This window comes from Anopheles coustani, chromosome 3 (assembly GCF_943734705.1).
Source record: "Anopheles coustani chromosome 3, idAnoCousDA_361_x.2, whole genome shotgun sequence".
NCBI lineage: Eukaryota > Metazoa > Arthropoda > Insecta > Diptera > Culicidae > Anopheles > Anopheles coustani.
In genome coordinates, this window is record NC_071288.1 from 66,126,481 (window position 1) to 66,146,203 (window position 19,723).

General features: G+C 40.4%; 1 protein-coding gene across 1 annotated transcript in view; it reads right to left on the bottom strand.

Moving 5' to 3' along the window:
- Nucleotides 1–18,370, bottom strand: part of LOC131265509 (uncharacterized) — a 72,637-nt gene extending 54,267 nt beyond the window's left edge. Inside the window, exon 1 of the mRNA XM_058267787.1 lies at nt 18,298–18,370. Coding sequence (XP_058123770.1) covers nt 18,298–18,370 — 73 coding nt within the window. The remainder of the gene's footprint in view (nt 1–18,297) is intronic.
- Nucleotides 18,371–19,723: the final 1,353 nt, after the last annotated feature.

Consider the following 19,723-nt stretch of genomic DNA (forward strand, 5'->3'; position numbering starts at 1 on the left):
CCCCTTCAAATAAAATTTAGCATACAATCCACCATCTGTTCGTAGTGCGCGCGATTCTATCCGTGAGTGTAATAAATGAAATGCAAACATGGAGATGAAAAACATCCGCTTCCCAACATGCCGGGAAATTAAGTGGAAAACATAATCAAAATGGATTTGATCGCAACACTTACTCACCTTTACAATGGTGGAGGTGTTCTACGTGTTTTAGCAACGCATCTACAATTCTACCCTATCGTTGATTATGGAGAGGGTGTGAAAATTCCCGTAAACAGACCGACACAGGCACGAATTGGCCAACCTGAGCGAAGCGTTCGAAATTGAAAACGGATACAAATCATCTCCCACGCTCGCACCGACAAACTTTTCAATTTCCCGTGGCGTAAGATCATCACCGCGCACTTACCGTCCAATATGGGGTGGTTTCTCGCTTCACCAAAACAACCGGAAAAAACATCCAGCTGGGAATAAATTTATCGACGAGATTATCAACCCGACAAACTTTGCCAATGATTGCAACCTTACGGCGGGATTTTCCCAAAACTCCGCCCCTTTCGGTGGTGATGCTTTCGGCATCCGGTGGAAACGCTATACCACCCTCACGACCCTTCTCCTCGTACAACAGACCAAGGCGAAGGAAGAACCGGAAAATCAGAACCAGAAAAAAGAACATAAAATTGACGAATTTTCTACCAAATCATTCCTTATCAAATGATACCGCATCGGAGGAGGGGGTGGGGGGGTATCCGAGGCCGGATGAATTTTCTCACAGATGTTTTTTCCCGGATTTCATTCTACCTTTTCTTATGCCCTGCCCCATTGGCTGCCAGCACGAGCCCCAAATTTGGACCCAGGACCAGAAGGGGAAAACAAATTGGGAATCAATTTGTTTGCGCCGCGAGGCTTTTGCGAGTTTAACAGGAAGGGTTGATTGAAAATGTCAGTAACTGATTTGGTCGGTTATTTTATTGCTCCCAATTTATCTTCACCGTTTTGTTATTTTTATTCCACCGCTTGCTCTATATTTTAAAAGCAGCCCTCGGCTCCAAGGCTAGCAAAAGGACCTTTAGGTGGAATGCTTTAATGTTTGTTTTTATGTTTTTTCTTCCAAACTCTTGCAACGAGAAGATGTTTTTCTATTGCAACTAAAGCTGAACGAGCTTTTTTTTAAATTCAACTCGGAATGATATCTTCAGTAAACACAAAATGAAATCGAATGCTTAAGTTTTGCTGATTAGTTATGGTGAAATATGGAAAAATGACTCTCTACTAAATTTATACACATCCTTGCTAAATTATTCTTGTCCGAAGTGTAGTTTTATATTGTAAGTACAAACTTAAAATACTAACTTGGTGCCTGTTTAAGGCCAACAGAATATCAAACAGGCAAAAACTCTGCACAACTGGGGTATCTTTCTGTTTCTTTGGCATCGTCAAAACAAATAAGAAGCTATACAATTAATACTTCTTGCCGGGCACGGGCCAGATAAATTTCCAGAGTTCGTAATTAAAACCAAGCCACGGGTGGACCGAGCAACTCGGGCCAGAAAGTATCGTTTTGCGTCTCATTACTGCACGTAGCACGAGGCAGCAAACCGCTTCGTTACAGATTCCTCCGGCGTACGCGCTGCTGCTGCCTGCGGGAAACTTCCGAGCCCGGAAAAAGAGCGTTCCCACACGTTCGACCATTAGTTTCACCGTTTCCACCCATGGGGGGGGAAAAGAAAAATCACGTGGCGCCAGCCTTTCCCACCGCCTGGGAGGGTACGGTATGCACTATCATAATTTTCACCCGCTCGCCAGCAGTGCAATCGAAATTAAATCGTTTCCGCTCGTCGCACAAGCGGAACGCGCGCACCATTTTTCAAAATGCAATTACAATTATGGCGTGCAACGGAAAGGGTAAGGCTGGGATTAAGGAGGTCCGGTGATCAATTCCAAAGAACACTCCATTTCCGTTCGACACCGACGACACACCCGGGCGACAATCGTCCTGGCGAAAGAGTCGTTTCCGGGTAGAGCGCGGCAAATGGCGTGCTGAAAAATGCACCGCTAGTGTGTGCCAAGTGAATCGCTTTTCCACCATACGAGTGCAGAAGTGTGCCAAAGATGGAAACGATGACGTGAAACAGTGCTGGACGAAAATTATGGAACATCTTTATGTTGAAAACTGATCGAAATAAATTAAAACCCTAAAATCCTTCACTCTCACTTTAAGGAATAAATTAAAATAGACAAACATTAAATGTATCCCCTTTGTTGACATTATATGATCCTACAGTGATTACTGGAATCGTTTGATTTTTTAAATCCTCCACTGTCGATGTTTTCCATTACAATCAAATCTATATTCGCCACATGCACTCCCTAAAGAACGACATCTTTCGAGTAAATGCATTCGCGAACCGGAAACACCAACCCGGCAGTAGAAAAAAAAGGAAAGGCAATATTTATATGCAGAAACAGTTCCCCGAGGCACATATCGCTTTCGTTTGCCAGCTACACGTTCAACCGAATAGATAGAAAACCCTCCTTCCACTTTCCCGAACGGTGTTCTTCCCAACTGATAAGAATTCTTGAAGCGTTCTTCCGTACAACCGCTTTCCGGTTCGCTCGACACAGGCACGCCGGAAGTTGGCTGCAAATTGGAACCGACACATAAACATGAGAAAATTATTTGTTTTGCTGAAAACCACCACCGCCCACCCCTGGCCAGAGAGCCCACGAGGGCCTGGATCGGCTTTTCCACCACAGCACCCCGAGAAACCCGACTGCTTCCGCTTTGCAAATGCGTTGGCATTCGAACGAAACTTTGGTGCACCGCCTAAGTGCAGAAGTGCGGAAAATCCAATCTACATCCGTCACGCGGCCCGGAAAATTGCACATAACCCCGTTTATTCCCCCCGGCGAGAAGGAGGCGAGCTGAAATTAATATGTTGTGGAAATGATATTTTTCATCCGTACGCAAGAATTATGGTCACGGCCGGGAGGGGATTTGGCAGATTCTCCCATTACAGCCGGAGATGGGCACAGATTAATTTACAAATGGACCTCACGGTGCGGCGAGTATCTGCTTCTTTCGCCTCGTCGTGTTTTCCGGCTGCCTGCCCATGGATTTGTAGGATTGCTTCTGCGGTTTGTGGTCGAAAAACCGAGGCTTCTGGGAAATTTGCTGCAATGTGAACGCATTTGCAGCACGGTTTTAATTGGTACGAGTTTTAATCTGAATGCTCGTGTGACGAGTTGATAGCAGATTATATTTATAAAATCATTTTTTAATTATCCTTGTCGAAAACACAGTATAGCGACTCGCTTAATCTTATTAAACACCGTGATACTTAGGCATGTACTCAAACGATCAGCTTAGCTGCAGTAAAATTCGAATCATTAAAAGGTTGCAAAATATCACTTGAACACACGCGCACCCATAATAACCGGTGTTTAATGTAAATTCTGCAGGGCAACTCTTAAGGGCCCTCAAGAGCCGAATATTGAAGTGGGTTCCCCGTGGAGCGTACGGGGTGGGAAATTATAATCGCACCACCCCTTACGGCGCACTTTACTCGAAAACCCAGCACCCCATTTTATAATAAAAGGGCACGCTTTAATGGCGGGTGAGGATAATCATCGATTGTGGTTTATAATTTCAGGGAGAACGGTAGGCAAGAGTCCAAAAGTCAAACGCGGGGTCCTTCAAACCGTCTCTCGGGGAGGGTGAAATTCATTTTCTTCATTTGTCTACACCCGGAACCACTTGTGTCAAAGACGCCGCGCTCGAAAACTCCAAAGGATACGCCTCTCGCCATTTTACGTCATGGCGGGTTTAGCGGCTCGTCGGACGTAATTTGTGTACGGGTCCGGACAAATGGTACCGGCTGCGTTCGGCTCTACCACGGCATCCGGTGACGTCCACGATTTCGGCATTCGGAGCGTCCCCGGTCCCGGCCTTCTTTCTGGCCGAGCATGATTAAGTGCCACCGCAACACGAACTAACCGAGCCGGAAAACGCACCGCCATCCGGCAAAAGGGCACTGTCGTCTCCGAGGAGTGCTTGCGGAGTGCCAACCGTTGCGGAAACCATTTTTCAAACCATTTGCTAGGAATCCCAGCTTGAGACGGCGGCTTTTGGATAACGTCAACTTATGTTTGGTGAAAAAGTGTTTGCTTTTGGTCGAGTGGATTCGCAACAGGAAACATGCAAAAGCTCATAAAAAAGGTGATGGATTGCAATCAGGCAGTGTTCCAAGGCGTATCACAGTACATGTTCTTTGGATAACTGCGCCCATATTAGTTTCTTGGTTCAGTTAAACGACTGTGGCATAGAACAATTCTTGTTGAATACCAAAACTTGATAAAGCGGCAACAATACTTATCCTAGAATCAAGTATGTTATAAATTTATTTATTTGAAAAGAACGCTAGGAAAGAAGATTTTCATTTGTGTTCATCCTCTTTTTACCAAATATCACCAAATTATCAACATAAATGACGGAGTTGCATAAATGTTCCCAATATCTTGAACTCCGCCTTCGTAACATATGAAAATAATAGTCAGGTCTATGGGTTTTTGTAAATAAAGAAGGATTGAGTTCATTTCACTCAAACACTTACTTATTGCTAGATTAATCGGAAAGGATGTCGAACCGGATTGAGACTTACTCTTGATCTGAAAACTCACATCAATACGTAACAATACGAAACAATGCAGACAGCGAATCAGAAATGGATGACAAGGAATGGAAGAACATTGCAAACACATTAAAATCATCACATTACATCCGGGTTTGTAAAAAAGGGTCTGATGGTGTTGTAAACAGAGAGTATAGCATAAAAGTATAACAATGTTAGTGGTTTACTTAATGTTTGAAAGGGATGAACTTTTAATAAACTTTTATAAGTAATCGTCGTACTAAATGTCGAGATTTTGTTTAATAAATAAATTACCAAGGGGTATAAAGGATGTGAGAAAGAAGAATTTTACTTAAAAATATCCAACAATGTAGCATTTATTTATCAATAAAACTCAAAAAAAGGCATACCAACATGAAAAGCATTATCGAATTCTTTTCACGTACATTAGTCCGAGCTAGTAGCGTAACGTACGATCTCAATCAATTCAGGGAGTTGTTTGACGGAGGCTCTCTTTCGTCGTAGATTATATCCACTGGGATACCCGTGGCCAGACAGATTGACAATAGCTGGATAGGATTACACCAACAGAATAGTTAATCAACCTCCCGACATGCCTGTGACGCCGGTAAACCGATAAGGACTGTCGACCCAGCATACGATGGGTGTCTACCTTCGTTTGCTTACAGGGTCCGTAGCTGTCCGAATAAACAATTTAACGATTTCCCCTTTTCCATAATGGTAAGGAATGAGTGTGCAGAAACTTTCCCGGACATCGGCTAGTTGCACGATAAAGGTATTCGTTGCTTCAATTAATACCAAAAACCTGCCGTCCCCTTTCGTCCGGGACCGCCCGGTAGCCACCAGAACCAAAGAGCCACGTGAAACTTCCGGATCACCATTTGCCGAACCATCGGTCATGGTGCCTTCCGGTGGATGGTAATGCTTTATCTTATCAGGCCCGGCGGTGATTCTTGTAGACGAAAGTTTCAAGTTCTCAGAACTCCTGACAGGAAGCTCGAGGGAGGATGGCAACACATACGGATGGAAGACCATGCTGCGTAACACAAGCGGCCACACAAATCCATTAAACTTTCGCCCCTGGAAATACACTTTTACCATTTCCCTATTCCAGTGGGGTTTTACTATCCCCGCAGCTCCAGAAACAACAGATCATCAAATTACCTATTTATAGGCCTGCAGTGTAGGCACATTCGCAGCACATTAACGATCAAATTATAATCCAGGATATACTCTATTACATATTTATGAAGAAACTTGACAGTCTTTAAATTAAAATAAATGAATACAGATAACGAAAAAGGGTATTCTCCCGGAAAGGAAAGGAGAACTTAAAATAACGTTATGATGGGAAGATTGATTAATTTTGTTACTTGATTGAAATGGTGAAGTCAATATTGTTGAACGTTTCAAAGAGAACTTAAAATAACGTTATGATGGGAAGATTGATTAATTTTGTTACTTGATTGAAATGGTGAAGTCAATATTGTTGAACGTTTCAAAATAATCAAATAACAAAAGCATAAGTTTTGCATAGTCAGGATAGTGTGAATTCTCTATTAAAATTGACAAATTTCAGAAGTGTAGTTTCATTTTAAATTTCGTCACTTTTATTCAGCTACTTTTCTTCCCCTTTCAGTGAATGTCATTTTGCCTTGCCATTCCCCAAGGTAGGTAGGGCTATATGTTTTTATTTTAATTTGTTTACAGTTAGCTTGCCAAATACCTTTCCCTGAAAGTATTGCACACATGCTCCTATCCTGACGGAAAAGACCAAACCACACTCATATTGGAAGAGTAGTTCATAAAAGATTAAATTAAAAAAGTTTAATTTGAGTTCTGTTTATATTTATGACCAGCGTCAACGTTGCCTTGTCGCTAAAACGATGCTTGTTGAGCTGGCACCATGGTTCCAAATGTGGTTCAGATAAACTGCTGGGTTTCAGGATGGTTCGAGGATAAATGGACGGCAGCGAGCAAACCCATACCGGTCCCTCGAGAGCGCAAAAGTAATGAACCTACAAACCATTGCTTTATCCTTATTCTTGGCCCGTCCAGACAGATTCCTCCAGCCGAACGATGTGGTCGTCCATCTGACGACCAGCCCTAAGGGGAAGCACAGTGAAAATTAATGATAAAAATTCATATGCCCAACGACGGGAGTAATGTGTTTCTACCGGACATATGTCCAGGTCAGACAGCGCGGGCGGTTAAAGGCGACACTGAAGGTGAAACTGAAATTAAATGTTTCATCACACGTAGAGAGAAACGTAGAGGGGTTTAGTTCTGCATTAGTTTTGATTTTATGTTGTTTCATAATTGAATTGATAGGTTACGAAATTAACTATACAGCTAAATGAGGTTGTTGTATGGGATGAAAATGGCATCCGACAGGTTTTTGAAGTTTAAAATATGTCACAAAAATTTTTATTTATTCCTAGTGGTATGTAGCAAAATTATCGCTCTACTTGTTTGTATGAAGTTCTTGAATGAAAGTTTATTTTCGATAGCCAGTTTTCTGAAGCCCATGGCGCAGCGGTAGCGGGGGTGCCCATGGCGCAGCGGTAGCGCGAGGAAACACCACACCACAGGCGTGGGATCGAATCTCGAGTCTGGCACCCTCCGGTATTACGAACGGCTGACCACCGATCTATAAAGGGCACGGTAAACGAAGCGTAATCGCTGGTCTCTCGTGTATCGTCGATATTCAGGCCAAGCGTCATCTTTGCTTTGTTTATGTTTTGCAATTTGTTAAAAATGGCAACATTTCTTGAAGCTACTGCTATTATTTTGTTGTTTATTGTTAAAAATACAAAAACTACGCTAAATAATCATAGAAATTTGATAAATAATTACGGATGAATGAACTATTGATTCGTTTGTTTACGTACTGACAAGATTACGCATGCGATTACAGGGTAGGTGAGCCAAAATTCTTTTTGACAGATGGACCAGCAGAATAACACGATTACGCTAGCGATTACGCTTCGTTTCCCGTCCCCTTAATATACCGTCCTTCGGTCACACAAACTCTCTTCGGAGAGAGGCCTTGTCCCACTAGGGGATGTCGTGCCACAAAAAAAAAAAAAAAAGTTTTCTGAAGCACATGGATGCATCATCAATCTTTTGTGTTTTTATATTATGTTAATGTCTCGTAAAGGAATTGTAAAACATTTTCTGTTCCTTTGTTGTCTAATTTTCTTTTGAACGATCTAAATCATGTCACGAGCATCCGACAGGTTTTTAAAATATAATATATTTTAGCTTGAAATATTATGTCACTAAGATTTTTATTTATTCCTAGTGGTATGATGCAAAATTATCCATCTACTTGTTCGTATGAAGTTCTTGAATGAAAGTTTATTTTCGTTAGTCAGTTATCTGAAACACATGGATGCATCATCAATATTTTGTGTTTTTATATCATATTAATGCCCCGTAAAGCAATTGTAAAACATTTTCTGTTCCCTTGTTGTCTAATTATCTATTGAACGATCATAATCATGTCACGAGCAAAGTCTGGTCCTTAATTGAACTCACGAGTTGTTTACCAGGTGACGAACGATTTCATAACTGTTCAAAAGGTCGAGCCTAATTAGTCCTCCTTTCCATTCAAACCAATTCGAAAACAGGTGGTAACAACAACTGGATACCAGCACGTCTTGCAATGACCTTTGGTATGTACCTATACAGGTTAATGTTCCCTATTCCTATCCAACAGAAGCCGAAGGAATTGAATTTTACCATTCGTTCATATGCAATGAAATGACTTTCTACACCACGTTGAAACATATTTCAAGAAAGGGCGCTGGCTGTCGCGCATTGCTGAAGTTCTCGTATCAGGGATCAATCGCTAATGTATCGTGTTTTTAGGTGGAGGGTTGGCTTAACCCACACCAAGGGAGATAATATCTATTTGATTACCAGGGAGGATTTATAGCCCGAGCGTACCTTCAGCAGGTTTTTCCTATCTAAGCCCCAAATTAGTCGACGACGTGCCAGTTTAGTATACAACCAAACCAAACACACACACAAATACATCACCAGCAACGTTTTGGGAATAGCTTCCGGAGCTAATTTTTCACCCCACATCGGATCGAAATCGACGCAAACACGGAAAATCACTTTCACTCAACCTTAATGCCGGCTCACACCCGGTTCGAATTGTAGCCCATTCGTTTACGATATCCTTGGCATATGTCACCACTTCTTCCTTATGGGTGCCCAATTCGTCACTATTAGTAAAATTCCAGCTTTTCCTCTGGCCGGGAGGGGAAAGGGAGACAATCCCCATTTAGTCCAAAAAAAATGGCCCCATAAATTGCTCCATTTATCTGATTATTCCGTGCATTGGCTCGGTCGCGTTTTTACTGCTCTAGTGATGATGATGGTGATGGTATTATTTTTTGTGAAACACATTTTTCAACCCATTGTTTTACTCGCAGTAAGTTCATTTTCCTAAAAGTCATTTTCGGAGGGGTAATACTTCAGGATTAAACTGAAGCAGTGTTTTCACCGTCCTATTTGATTCCACTTCGAATCTTACGAGAGTCTTTGTCCTTTGTTTTGTCGGCTGTTGATAAAATTACCGTCATCATGAGCAATGGTAAAAGTAAATATGTTTTGTTTGATATTTTCATAAAAGAACTGGATTTACCGTACCGTATTTGTTTGAATATAAAATAAAATCACTTACAATGTAATTGATCAAAAATAATGTGCAACGTAGTTTGTAGTTAATTAAACTTTGTTTTGTATTTTTACTTTTTACCCAACATAAAAATAGCATGGCGAAAAAATTAATATTTCAACTCTAAGTGCAGCATTAATCTGAATACTCCAAAACAAATGGGTAAAACGTGTGTACCATTACTACCGTCAGTATTGAAGAGTCACCATGTCACTAGGGTACTTGGTTGCTTTAAGTGTACTGCCTTGCAACGGCCCCTTAAACCGCGACTCCAACATATCATGTCTATGATGAGATGATAATTAATCACGTTTCAAGTCTATCCGATATATGCCCAACTTAGCAACGATGTCCATTCTGCACGATCCCGCAGAACTTCACGGCTCTGTCATTAATCAGCCTGATTTCGGCAAGCCTGAGACTCGGAAAAGAGCCACGTTTCTGCACAATAGGCGTACAAGAGCCCTTGCCGGAGTAAAAAGATACTCCAGTTCAGTAGGGCATAGGTAATGGCCACACGTGAATACCACCTGTGGTCATGATTTTATGATTTTGTTTTATGACCCATATCACGAAAACCACAACATATCAACCGAGAAAACATGGCGTAGATTAGGAGGGTAAGAGGAATAAACAAACTAGCTTGAAACACTGTGAATAAATATATGCAATTTACAAACATATCCCAAAAACAGTCGTGGATAAGAAATATCACCTAAATATTCCACAACTCAAAATATTAGTAATCAAATCATAAATGAAAAAGTAATGAATAATTTGCAAATAGCTGACAAATTAAAGTATATACAAACCTGGGTTACACAAATAGACGATTTCTAGTAAGTTTTGGAGCAACAAATATTTTTCGAAACAAAAAGATACTGACTAAACTTTGTATGCTTAGTAAATAAAAACTGAATTTTGGATTGTCAATATTTGACATTGTGTTTCATGTGTGATTTACATTGTAATTTTTCTGCTAAGTATTCTACTACGAGTAATTTTTATTCAGCGTATATTTTTTTAAATTTATTTTATATTATTTAATCAAATTAGTTAATAGCACAACCTTGTTTATGCCGATACTTTAATGGAAAGGTGTTATATTGAGACATGCACATAGTAAAGGGAAACTCGAATTTGGTTTCTTCACACATGGCACCATCGCACATTTCTACCGTCGTAGCTTGTCAGCCACCAATTACTTTGACGGACGCAACATGGCAGAAAATGAAACCACAACCCGGTGGAATTCATCAACCCACGCAGTGCGATGATCAACCTTTTGGGGACTCATTAAAAAAATCCAATTATCTTCAAACGCACTGCGGCGTTTAATTAAGCAATCATGGATAGGATCCGCTTGGCGGGCGCTGTCCGAGGTATTATGAAACACAGTAAAACGTTGCGCGAAGGTAATTTCGGAGGAAATGGGCAAATAATTTCTTTATAGCTACCGGCTACTAGGCGCCTCCATTTTGGAGCTCCACAACCGATACTGGGCGCCTCCACCGAGCACAATGATGGAGCTGTGAAACACGGTTATTACACATCGGCCAACGTACCGTGCGTTATTGCTTTGGAATCGGTAAAAAAATGAAGTTAACAAAGGTAAAGGCAAAATGCAGAAGGAGCTAATAGGCAGGAAAAATGTTAGTAGTGGCTGACCCCCATGCGCCGTATTAAACAAAGTAAACAGAAGCTGCCCACCTGACGGCAGCACGTGTAGGAATTTCACCTTCCATCGTTGGTTCAGTCAAATTATCCTTCGTAAAAGAAAAACAGTGCCAATGAGTGGTAAAGCTTTCACGAGCCCATAAATAAGATTGTTACGTTATGATTTATGGGAAAACTGTCCTCGTAAAAATTACCTTTCCCCCTTCGGACTTTTCCCTGAAAATACCTTCATTGGGTGTCACCATCGTTTTGTTTTTTTGTACGGAAAGCTTAATGATATCAAGTTTCGGGCGATGGATAGAAATTATGCTTCATTCAAGCACTACCACGTCATCAACCTGGGTCATGGGAGCAGCAGCTGGTCCCGCTAGGGCAATTAATTAACGACCGCAAATGGTGACAATTGGATTAATTGAGCGGTTCAAGGTGTAAGTGCAAGTAGGGGTTACTCCCAATCCGCTGAGGAATGACTTTACCGATTTATGATGTTAATGGGACATTGTTTTCTTTCACTGCTAACCATTGTAAGGATGGATTGTTATAAATGATTGGATTGATTCAATGATTGAACAGTAGAAGTATGTTTCACGTTTTCCTTTTTTCTATGCACTCTTTTGCTGTTTTTAATTCAAAACTTTACACGTTGTTTAACAATTTACCCTTCTGCTCTATTTCTCGACTTGCATCCTACAATGGCTGGAATGCAATTAGTCTGCTAAAACCTAATTTGTTGATACGTTGATGATGCACTCGACCGACTAATCAACTGTCAACGTATTTTCTGCGCTGTACATTATTCACGAAATAGAAAATAAAAACGGCAGAAGAAAAACACAACCCGAGCTGACAAAAAACAAAAAACACCACGACACAAAAAGACTAATGTTTGATGAAAAATTGCATTCATTTACGGTTCGGAGCGAAAAACTCACCACATTCCCATCACGACTAAGCACCCAAAGCAGCGTTGGACGCGCAATCAAGTGTTTCATCGTGCGGAAAAGATATACGTTAAATGAGGGAAGGCGAGGGTCTGAAGACGTGGTGCTTCGAAGTGACTCCGACTAATTGCTACGCTGCGGGCGGACCCAGGACACTACGATGAGTGATGGCACTGTGGTTAGTGGTAGAAGCAAGTGCTTGTTATCAGCTCTTTTTATTTATGTCATACAATGGAGGGAATTTTTTAGTGGTTTTGTAGAAGACAATACGAAGTATATGTAACAATAATAAAACAAGTGTTTTTGTTTTTATATTGGATCATGATTGCATTTTCGTTTTATGTTTTTCTTTTTTTTTTTTCATTTTTTTCAATTTCATTTTATTCATTCAGATTTTCTATTTTAGTCCGTCTTACAAAAACAAACCTACAGCATTTTTAAAAAAATAAAGTAACCTTACCTACGTGAAACTAATTGAATGTTAAATAAAAATGGTACATCGTAGCTGTTAAATTATTCAAACATTTTAAAAATATGCATTCATCAACTACCACTACACCCACTATGCAACGATCTCTCACATCTCGAAACCGTAAAAAATTTACTTGGAAACACCACCTCAAAACCGACGATTTGTCAGCGTCAAGCGGAGATTCGTCACCGATGCAAATGAGATGCATTCGTGTGGCAACATTCTAGGGAGCGTGGATTTCATTCCATAACAATGCTTCATCATAACGTCTCGCAGTGAGGTACCGTTTACTGTTCCAACGGTGGTGTGCCTGGTTCGGTGTGACTAATGCACCAGCACTTGAACCGAGAGAAGAAACAATGGGAGCATTTGCATCCGAACGAAGCGCAATAGTATTTTTTTTATTTTCATCACTCAAGTTAAATCTCGACCGTCATCGCGTTGGAATGATAAACGCACTGTTTTGTGCTGTTTCGCAATTAGCATACATTGTTTGGTGGATCTCAACACAATTAAAAATAAATGGAAGGTTGAGTGTGTCTCATCGTTAGTTTTGAATGTTTGGATTGAAAACTTTTGACTTTAGTTTAATTTTAAATATCAAATTTAAATGAAATTACAAAATCTGCCATTTTGAGAGCATCGTTCCATTAACATGTTTCTACTCTAACGTATGATCTAATCCTACGTCTGTTTTCATAATTCCTAAAACTGAACTGCTTGCACAATTGCCTGCACGTTTCGAAATTTGTTCATTTGCTGCTCCTTTACATAAGCTCAAGCATTCATCTTTTCGCTCAAACTTTCCCCTGCTTTTACAAATTGAGCGTAGTAACGGGTTCGAGTGAGATGATAATTTTTCACCTCTTCGCTGTCAAAATGTTTTCAACAACCAACCCATCTCTTAGCTAGCAACCAACCTATCTTTTAGTTTTGCAAGCGGTACCACCATCATGACGCTGTTATAGGAAGAAGTGTTGCTTTGCTGCCAAGGATGTTTTGAATAATTTATTCAATTGCAGCCATACTTCATTACCGGAAGATTTTGGAGAATCATTGCGTCGTCTACTGTTTAAGCCATTCTCATAATGTACGTTAAAAATTCAGTTAATTTTGATACTTGACTAAAACCGCTGGAGATTTTTGCCTTCAGAAGATGTTGGGTTTAAATTACTCCGATTTCAAGTAAGTATACTTTGATAGATAGAATTTAAAACGCTTGAAACAAAATGCTCATGAGTGGAATTTCTTAACATGATTCTATAAAACTTAGAGATGAATCTTTTTGTAAAGTTACGTAACGTTGAAAAGAAATCGCTAATATTATTGTGTGGGAAACAAATTCTGTTTCAGGTGTTCATGAATCTCGTGCGTTAACTTGAATCTCAAAGCCAGAATAAAACATTACAAGGAACTAAACTACTTCACCGTGAATGAACGAACCAAAACGAATGGTTAAAGCATATAAGATCCGATTTATAATGATTCCCTTATGTCACATTAAAATAAATAAGTAATACCATGCCAAGCGTGGCTGCAACGCCAGTCGTTTTTGTTACGCCACGAATAAACTGAGGAAGAAAAGTTTTAGTTGAAAGCGTGAAGCTAAAACCTCGTATAGAAAAACGTCAAGAACCGATATTGTTCATACGACTTTACTGTCCCACAAATACCCACCCACGAGAGTTTTGTGTAAGTGACGTAATGGTAAGTTTGGTAGCAACCGCAAACTTTTTGCCTCCACGGTTTGCACCAACTTTTAGTCTTTATTATTTTGCTGTGTTCTTTTTCGCGCCATCACGTACCTACCACATGTTTTCCTTCACTTAACCTAACGCCTGCAGTGAGCATGGGAAAGCTTAAATGTTTTCAAGAAATCTTCAAGGAAAAAATGCCCATGCTTTATGCAAAGACGTACATAAAAAAAAGGCAAAAAACATAGAAAACATACGACCAATGTTTTGCGTGGTGTCGACAACAGTGGAAACATAAAATGCGCTCAACATCCCGTAATCCCGTGTTGGCAACAGCCCACCCCGTCAGAGGCACTCGCGGGTCACCATCAGCATGCGGTGTGCCGGAAACAGCTGAAAATGAAAAACATGATTTATGAAAAAACAGCAACTTCATTGTCGCTTCATCCACCTCCGTATGTCTTCATTTTGCACTGGTGTGGTTTTTGTTCCCTCATACAATTCAGCCTACCCCGAGGTTCTATTTCACGACAGCCATACCACCGTGCGATTTTCCGGTGGATTTTCGTTGTATGGCAAGAAACGAATGGCACTTCTGATTACCGCCGTCCTCCTCTACCGCTCTCGACATCGGCCGAACGAAGAACAGACTTAATTTTCACGATTTCCCAGATGTCTTGTTTCAGTTTTAAGAACGCTTTTCCGGGAACGGGAGTTTAGAATTTTTTTGTTTTTTCTTTCTGTTGAAACTTTTCTCCACCCACAATCTCTGGTTCAGATTCAGACAATCTGCAGCGGTGAAACCCCAGATTGGGGACAATTTTCTCACGGCGCGTCGAAAGTGGCACACACTTATTTTCTGTCATGTTTTGCACCGTTTTCTTCTAGTTCGAATGAGCCCCTTTGGACAAATTTATGGCAGCTATTCGTTTCAGTCTTACACTATGTGTGCTGGCAAATCTAGGCCAGTTGTTGAAAATACTGTAGCAATGAACTTAGCAAGCTCAGTAAAGAATGAAGTTAAACTACGAAACTAGTCAACATTATAACACATAAAAAATCTTTCATAAGGTAATAAAATTTACTTTAAAATATTAAACAGCGTCGTTTTTCTGAAACCGTCCATGGAACAATTCTAAAAAATCGAAAATCTTACCTTCCCATTATCTTTAACATCACTTTTACGATGTATGACAATTTCAAATGTCAACCACTAGAAACGTTTTGAAGCAGCTCTTTCCATCCATTTTAAGTTGGAAGAGTTAGATACAGCAAAGAAAATACGGAAACAAATCAAACATTGAGACTGACACTTCGTGAAGACAAACTAATGTTTGCTCTCCCCGATTTTTGTTCTTCTACCTTAATCTCATCACGTTTTCACTACATTCTTTGCCTTTCACACAGTCAACATTCCTCAACGAGCTTTCCTTTGAATGCACCATCCAAACAAAGTTCAACTGCAGTTGTGTTTGCAGATTTCACAAAAATCTACCATGCCATCCACAGTCGAATCCTTCTCGAGAACCGAAGTCTCAAGTGCGATACAATCGAAAAGTTAAATTGCATAGGAAGACTTGCAAAAGAATCGAGTGACATCGAGAGTTTGAAAGTACCTGCGTCTTTGGACGGTGTTGATTGGGGTTTCACCGATAAGTCAATGTCTTCGTCGTGGCCAAGCTTCGTGTATGGCGGTTTTTCTTGTCCTGTTTCGTTAGCCAAACATTTTGCCCCTCCCCTGATGTTTCTTTATCATTCATTCCACTCCGGACGGTGGCGAACTATTGAGACCTATAAAAGGAAGATTTGTGCTCTCTTTTTTTTTTAAATCCATCTAAATCCGACTCCAAAGCCAGCGTTCTTAGCATCTTTTCTTCTTTTCTTTCAAGTATCACTTTCCAAACAAGATACGATAGTCTTCGGATTTTTTTGGCGTTGCTTTCAGAAAATCTCAGGTGGAATGAAACGGTGTTTTATGTACACGGATCCATTTCTAGCATTCACTCAATTTCTTCGTATTGATCCACTCGACGAGCTGCTGGTCGATTGGAAGCTCAGGAAAAGTCGCAACACGCTTTCCTCGCGGGATGCCAGAAGGATTCACCCCACCGGATGGGGGATTTGAGTAATGAAAGAAGAAGCCGGAATCAGTCGTGGCCACTGGAGAGAGCTGGTGGAACTGGAGAATAAAAGGAAACTGGAGTTCGGTTCCCTCGCGACTGTCACTACGCTTGTTTGATCCTGAATCGGTAACAGGTCCGTGTCGCTTTCGTGTTCGGGTTCGGGCAAAGGCTGGCCAAAATCTTTACAAAAGACGCTCTATTCCCCTGGAATTTATCAGTCCCAAAGGAGCACGACGCCTTGCGTATTCGGAAGAAGGATATTTTATGCAAATGATAGATGAGAATGCCGCTGACGATGAGGTGGATATAGACGGTGGCATTGAAAAGGGGACAAAAAGCGCCGGCAGCGAGACATCGAATGGCACTCAGGATCCTCAAGGAAAAAAAAAGCCTCGATCGACTTGACTGTTTGCTTAATGGCATCATTATCCATCCACTTGTTTCCTTTAGAGAGCTTCGGCTGAGACCTGAAAGTGGAGGAAGCGACAGGAACGGCTAGGACATGCTTCATTCGGTAAAATGTGCCACGTTTCAGCTTCAAGCTACCTTGAAGGTGAGTTTGGCACCACTTCCTGAACACCTGCACAAACCGAGGACCAACGAAGAAAGCTCTAGCGTTTCGTAAGCAAACCCGAAAAGCGTACGGATTTTCGAACTGCTTCCCTGCAGGTCCATTAAATTAGCCTGAAAATCTATGCAAATTCAATCATCACCTTCCCACTGGAGCGCCGGATAGACTCAAAAGCGCTGGCTGTCTAAGATCGGTGTCCCCGAAGTAAGAAGAAAGCTTCATGGAAAAGGATTCCCATTGGCAACCAGAAACTCTCGCTTTTCTTGAATGGCTCGAATGGTGGCTGTGTCGTTGTTGGTGGTTTCAAACTGTATTTCATGCAAAGGTAGCACCGTTTCTGCTTCGTAAACACTAGATTCAACGAATATATTTTATGGCGGCTTACAACACGAGGTGTTTACCATCCGACCATTTTGCCTTTCTTCGTGGCTATATCCACGTGGAAATTTACTGCAGTTATAGCTTATTTGATTCGCGTAACAAGAGGTGGCACGTTCCTAATTTAAGGTTCAACATTCTTTCTTTAGAAAGTTACATCTCGCTTTAGGTGCTAGTTGTTTTCCTAAAATTCGATAGAGTAACAATTACGCTCTTAAATTAAATTACATTTGCAAAAAAACAGTGCCAGAAAAGAACCAAATTTTAAACCCCATTCTAAAATGGAATCCTTTCGACAATAGAGAAGTTCAGAGATAGGTATCAATAATAAAACTGTATACCAGGATAAAAAGAAACTAGTTCCAGTCTGTACTTGATTGAAGATTTGTCTTACGTAAGATCAGGAGAGTATTTTGAGAGTTTTTAATTAAGGTTGAGTTTTTAAAATTCTTAAACAGAGAGGTATGTAGATTGGAAGAGTCACTAAAAAATCCGTTAGAGCAGATAACATATATTTTAACGAAAAATAGGCTAAGGTGCTTCATTCCTCGTATTATCGATGAGAGATTGATTACCTAAAACCTTTAATTTTACATTCACATACAATATGAATCAGAATTTGATACTTTTATGTATATGTGATCTTGAACGTCAGTTATACTCACTACATCTTACCAAACACGAAGAAAAAGCCAAATGAATTACAACGTGACGGGCCAACCAAATATACACATGAGAAAAACTTAGGCTAAAAGGTGAGAGAAAGTAAATTAAAGGTAGTGTAAACGAAACAAAAAAACAAGTTTTGCACATCGTCGCTGTCAAAAGTACCATTTGCCACTTCGACAAAAACACTTTGCGTAAATCGGATAAAAAGTTAACAAACTTAATATTATATGACTCAACACACCGATGGTAGGCTACAGAATTAGAGCAGAGCACGAAAAACGCCTGAAAACTGTTTTCCCATTTCTTATGCTACAACACTTCAACGCAAACTTCTGTACTAACTACCAAACATCCCCGTGGGAACGCGTCAAACATCGTGCATCTCACCAGCGGTTTACCTAAGATCGTTAAATGTGAACTGAAAAAAACCTACGTCGTGGGTAGAAGAAGTAATGCTGAAAGTTGCCAGAACTTCTAGGGTTTAGAATCACATCGTCACCAACCATGCTACCCGATTTGACCCGGGACACCTTCAATATGAAGTCGTGGAAACTAATAACACACATAAATCATTCCTATACTCCTACATTTCCCCTCGGGTCGGTGTACGGGAGAAGATGAAAACGGAGTCAAACGGTACGAGAAGCATCAGTTCCAACTCATGTCACCACGATAAGATAGTTACAGGACTCTAACGATGACGCCCTGGAGCACTGGCAAACTAGCAAACCAACTGAAGCGTGAGATGAAGAAGGCAACATATGCGAGGAAGAGTTGAGGCAAAATTGGGATGAGTAACTTCACCTCTAGCGAAGCGCTGAAATGAGAGTTAGTTTTGGCCATTGGTTCAAAGTTTGGGAACATCTAATGGTGTACGAATAAACGAAGACGAAAAGAGGATGCATATGTTGGATGTTGAAGATATTTTACTTACTGTTGAAAGGAATGAAGTATGTAAAACAGTACATAAAGATCTTGATCATGTTGTAGGAATCTGTGGTACATTTTGGGGAGATCGACCTAAGCGGAAGGAACACAAATCGAAATCCTGAAATACTTGCTCAATTTGAAGTATGCGATTTCGATGTTTACTTGTTTCAGGAAGGAACGCAAGATGATTGTTATACAAATGCAATTTATGAACATCTGAACACATGGATTTTCATAAGATTGTTTTGGCATTTAATTACAGATTTTTGCAATAAACTCATAAGTATTACATTTAAAAGAATCAAATTCTTTAATTTCATTTGCAGTAGCAGTCTTAATTTCGCAAAAATCATTTTCGCTTTTTTAGATTACAGTTTCACCATTTTACGTAGGTACATTCTCATATACGTCCCGACTTCAATTTATATCGTACCTCAACGAATTTGTATGGTACAGTGGTGATAAACACCTACAGACTATTTGATATGAAAAATGTTACCTTGAGGGTACTTCCATAATAATCCTCACCCAGGCATCAACATCAATATGTTTTGCTACCCGGTCCAGGTACTTGACGTAAGATAGAGAACCATGATCTGACTGTCGAATTTCTGCCTGCATTGAGCCGTGTTATTACAAGCCGATACATGTACAGCAAAGCACGTTTACCTGTTCCCTTTATATGCGATTGCAGTTCCTCAGACTCAGGTTGAAAAAATAGAAAGTTATCCAGCATGTTTATAGACTTCTGAGAGAATTATTATCAAAAACGAAATTCTATCAAATTTTTCATCAAATTCAATCATGTTTGTGTTGTAGAAAAACAGAAGGTAATAAAAGATCTTCAAAACTGTACTTTTATTGTAAGCGCGGAATGTAATCTAATCCTTGCCGTGAAACAGTCATATCCCAAAATGTATGTAAGCCCA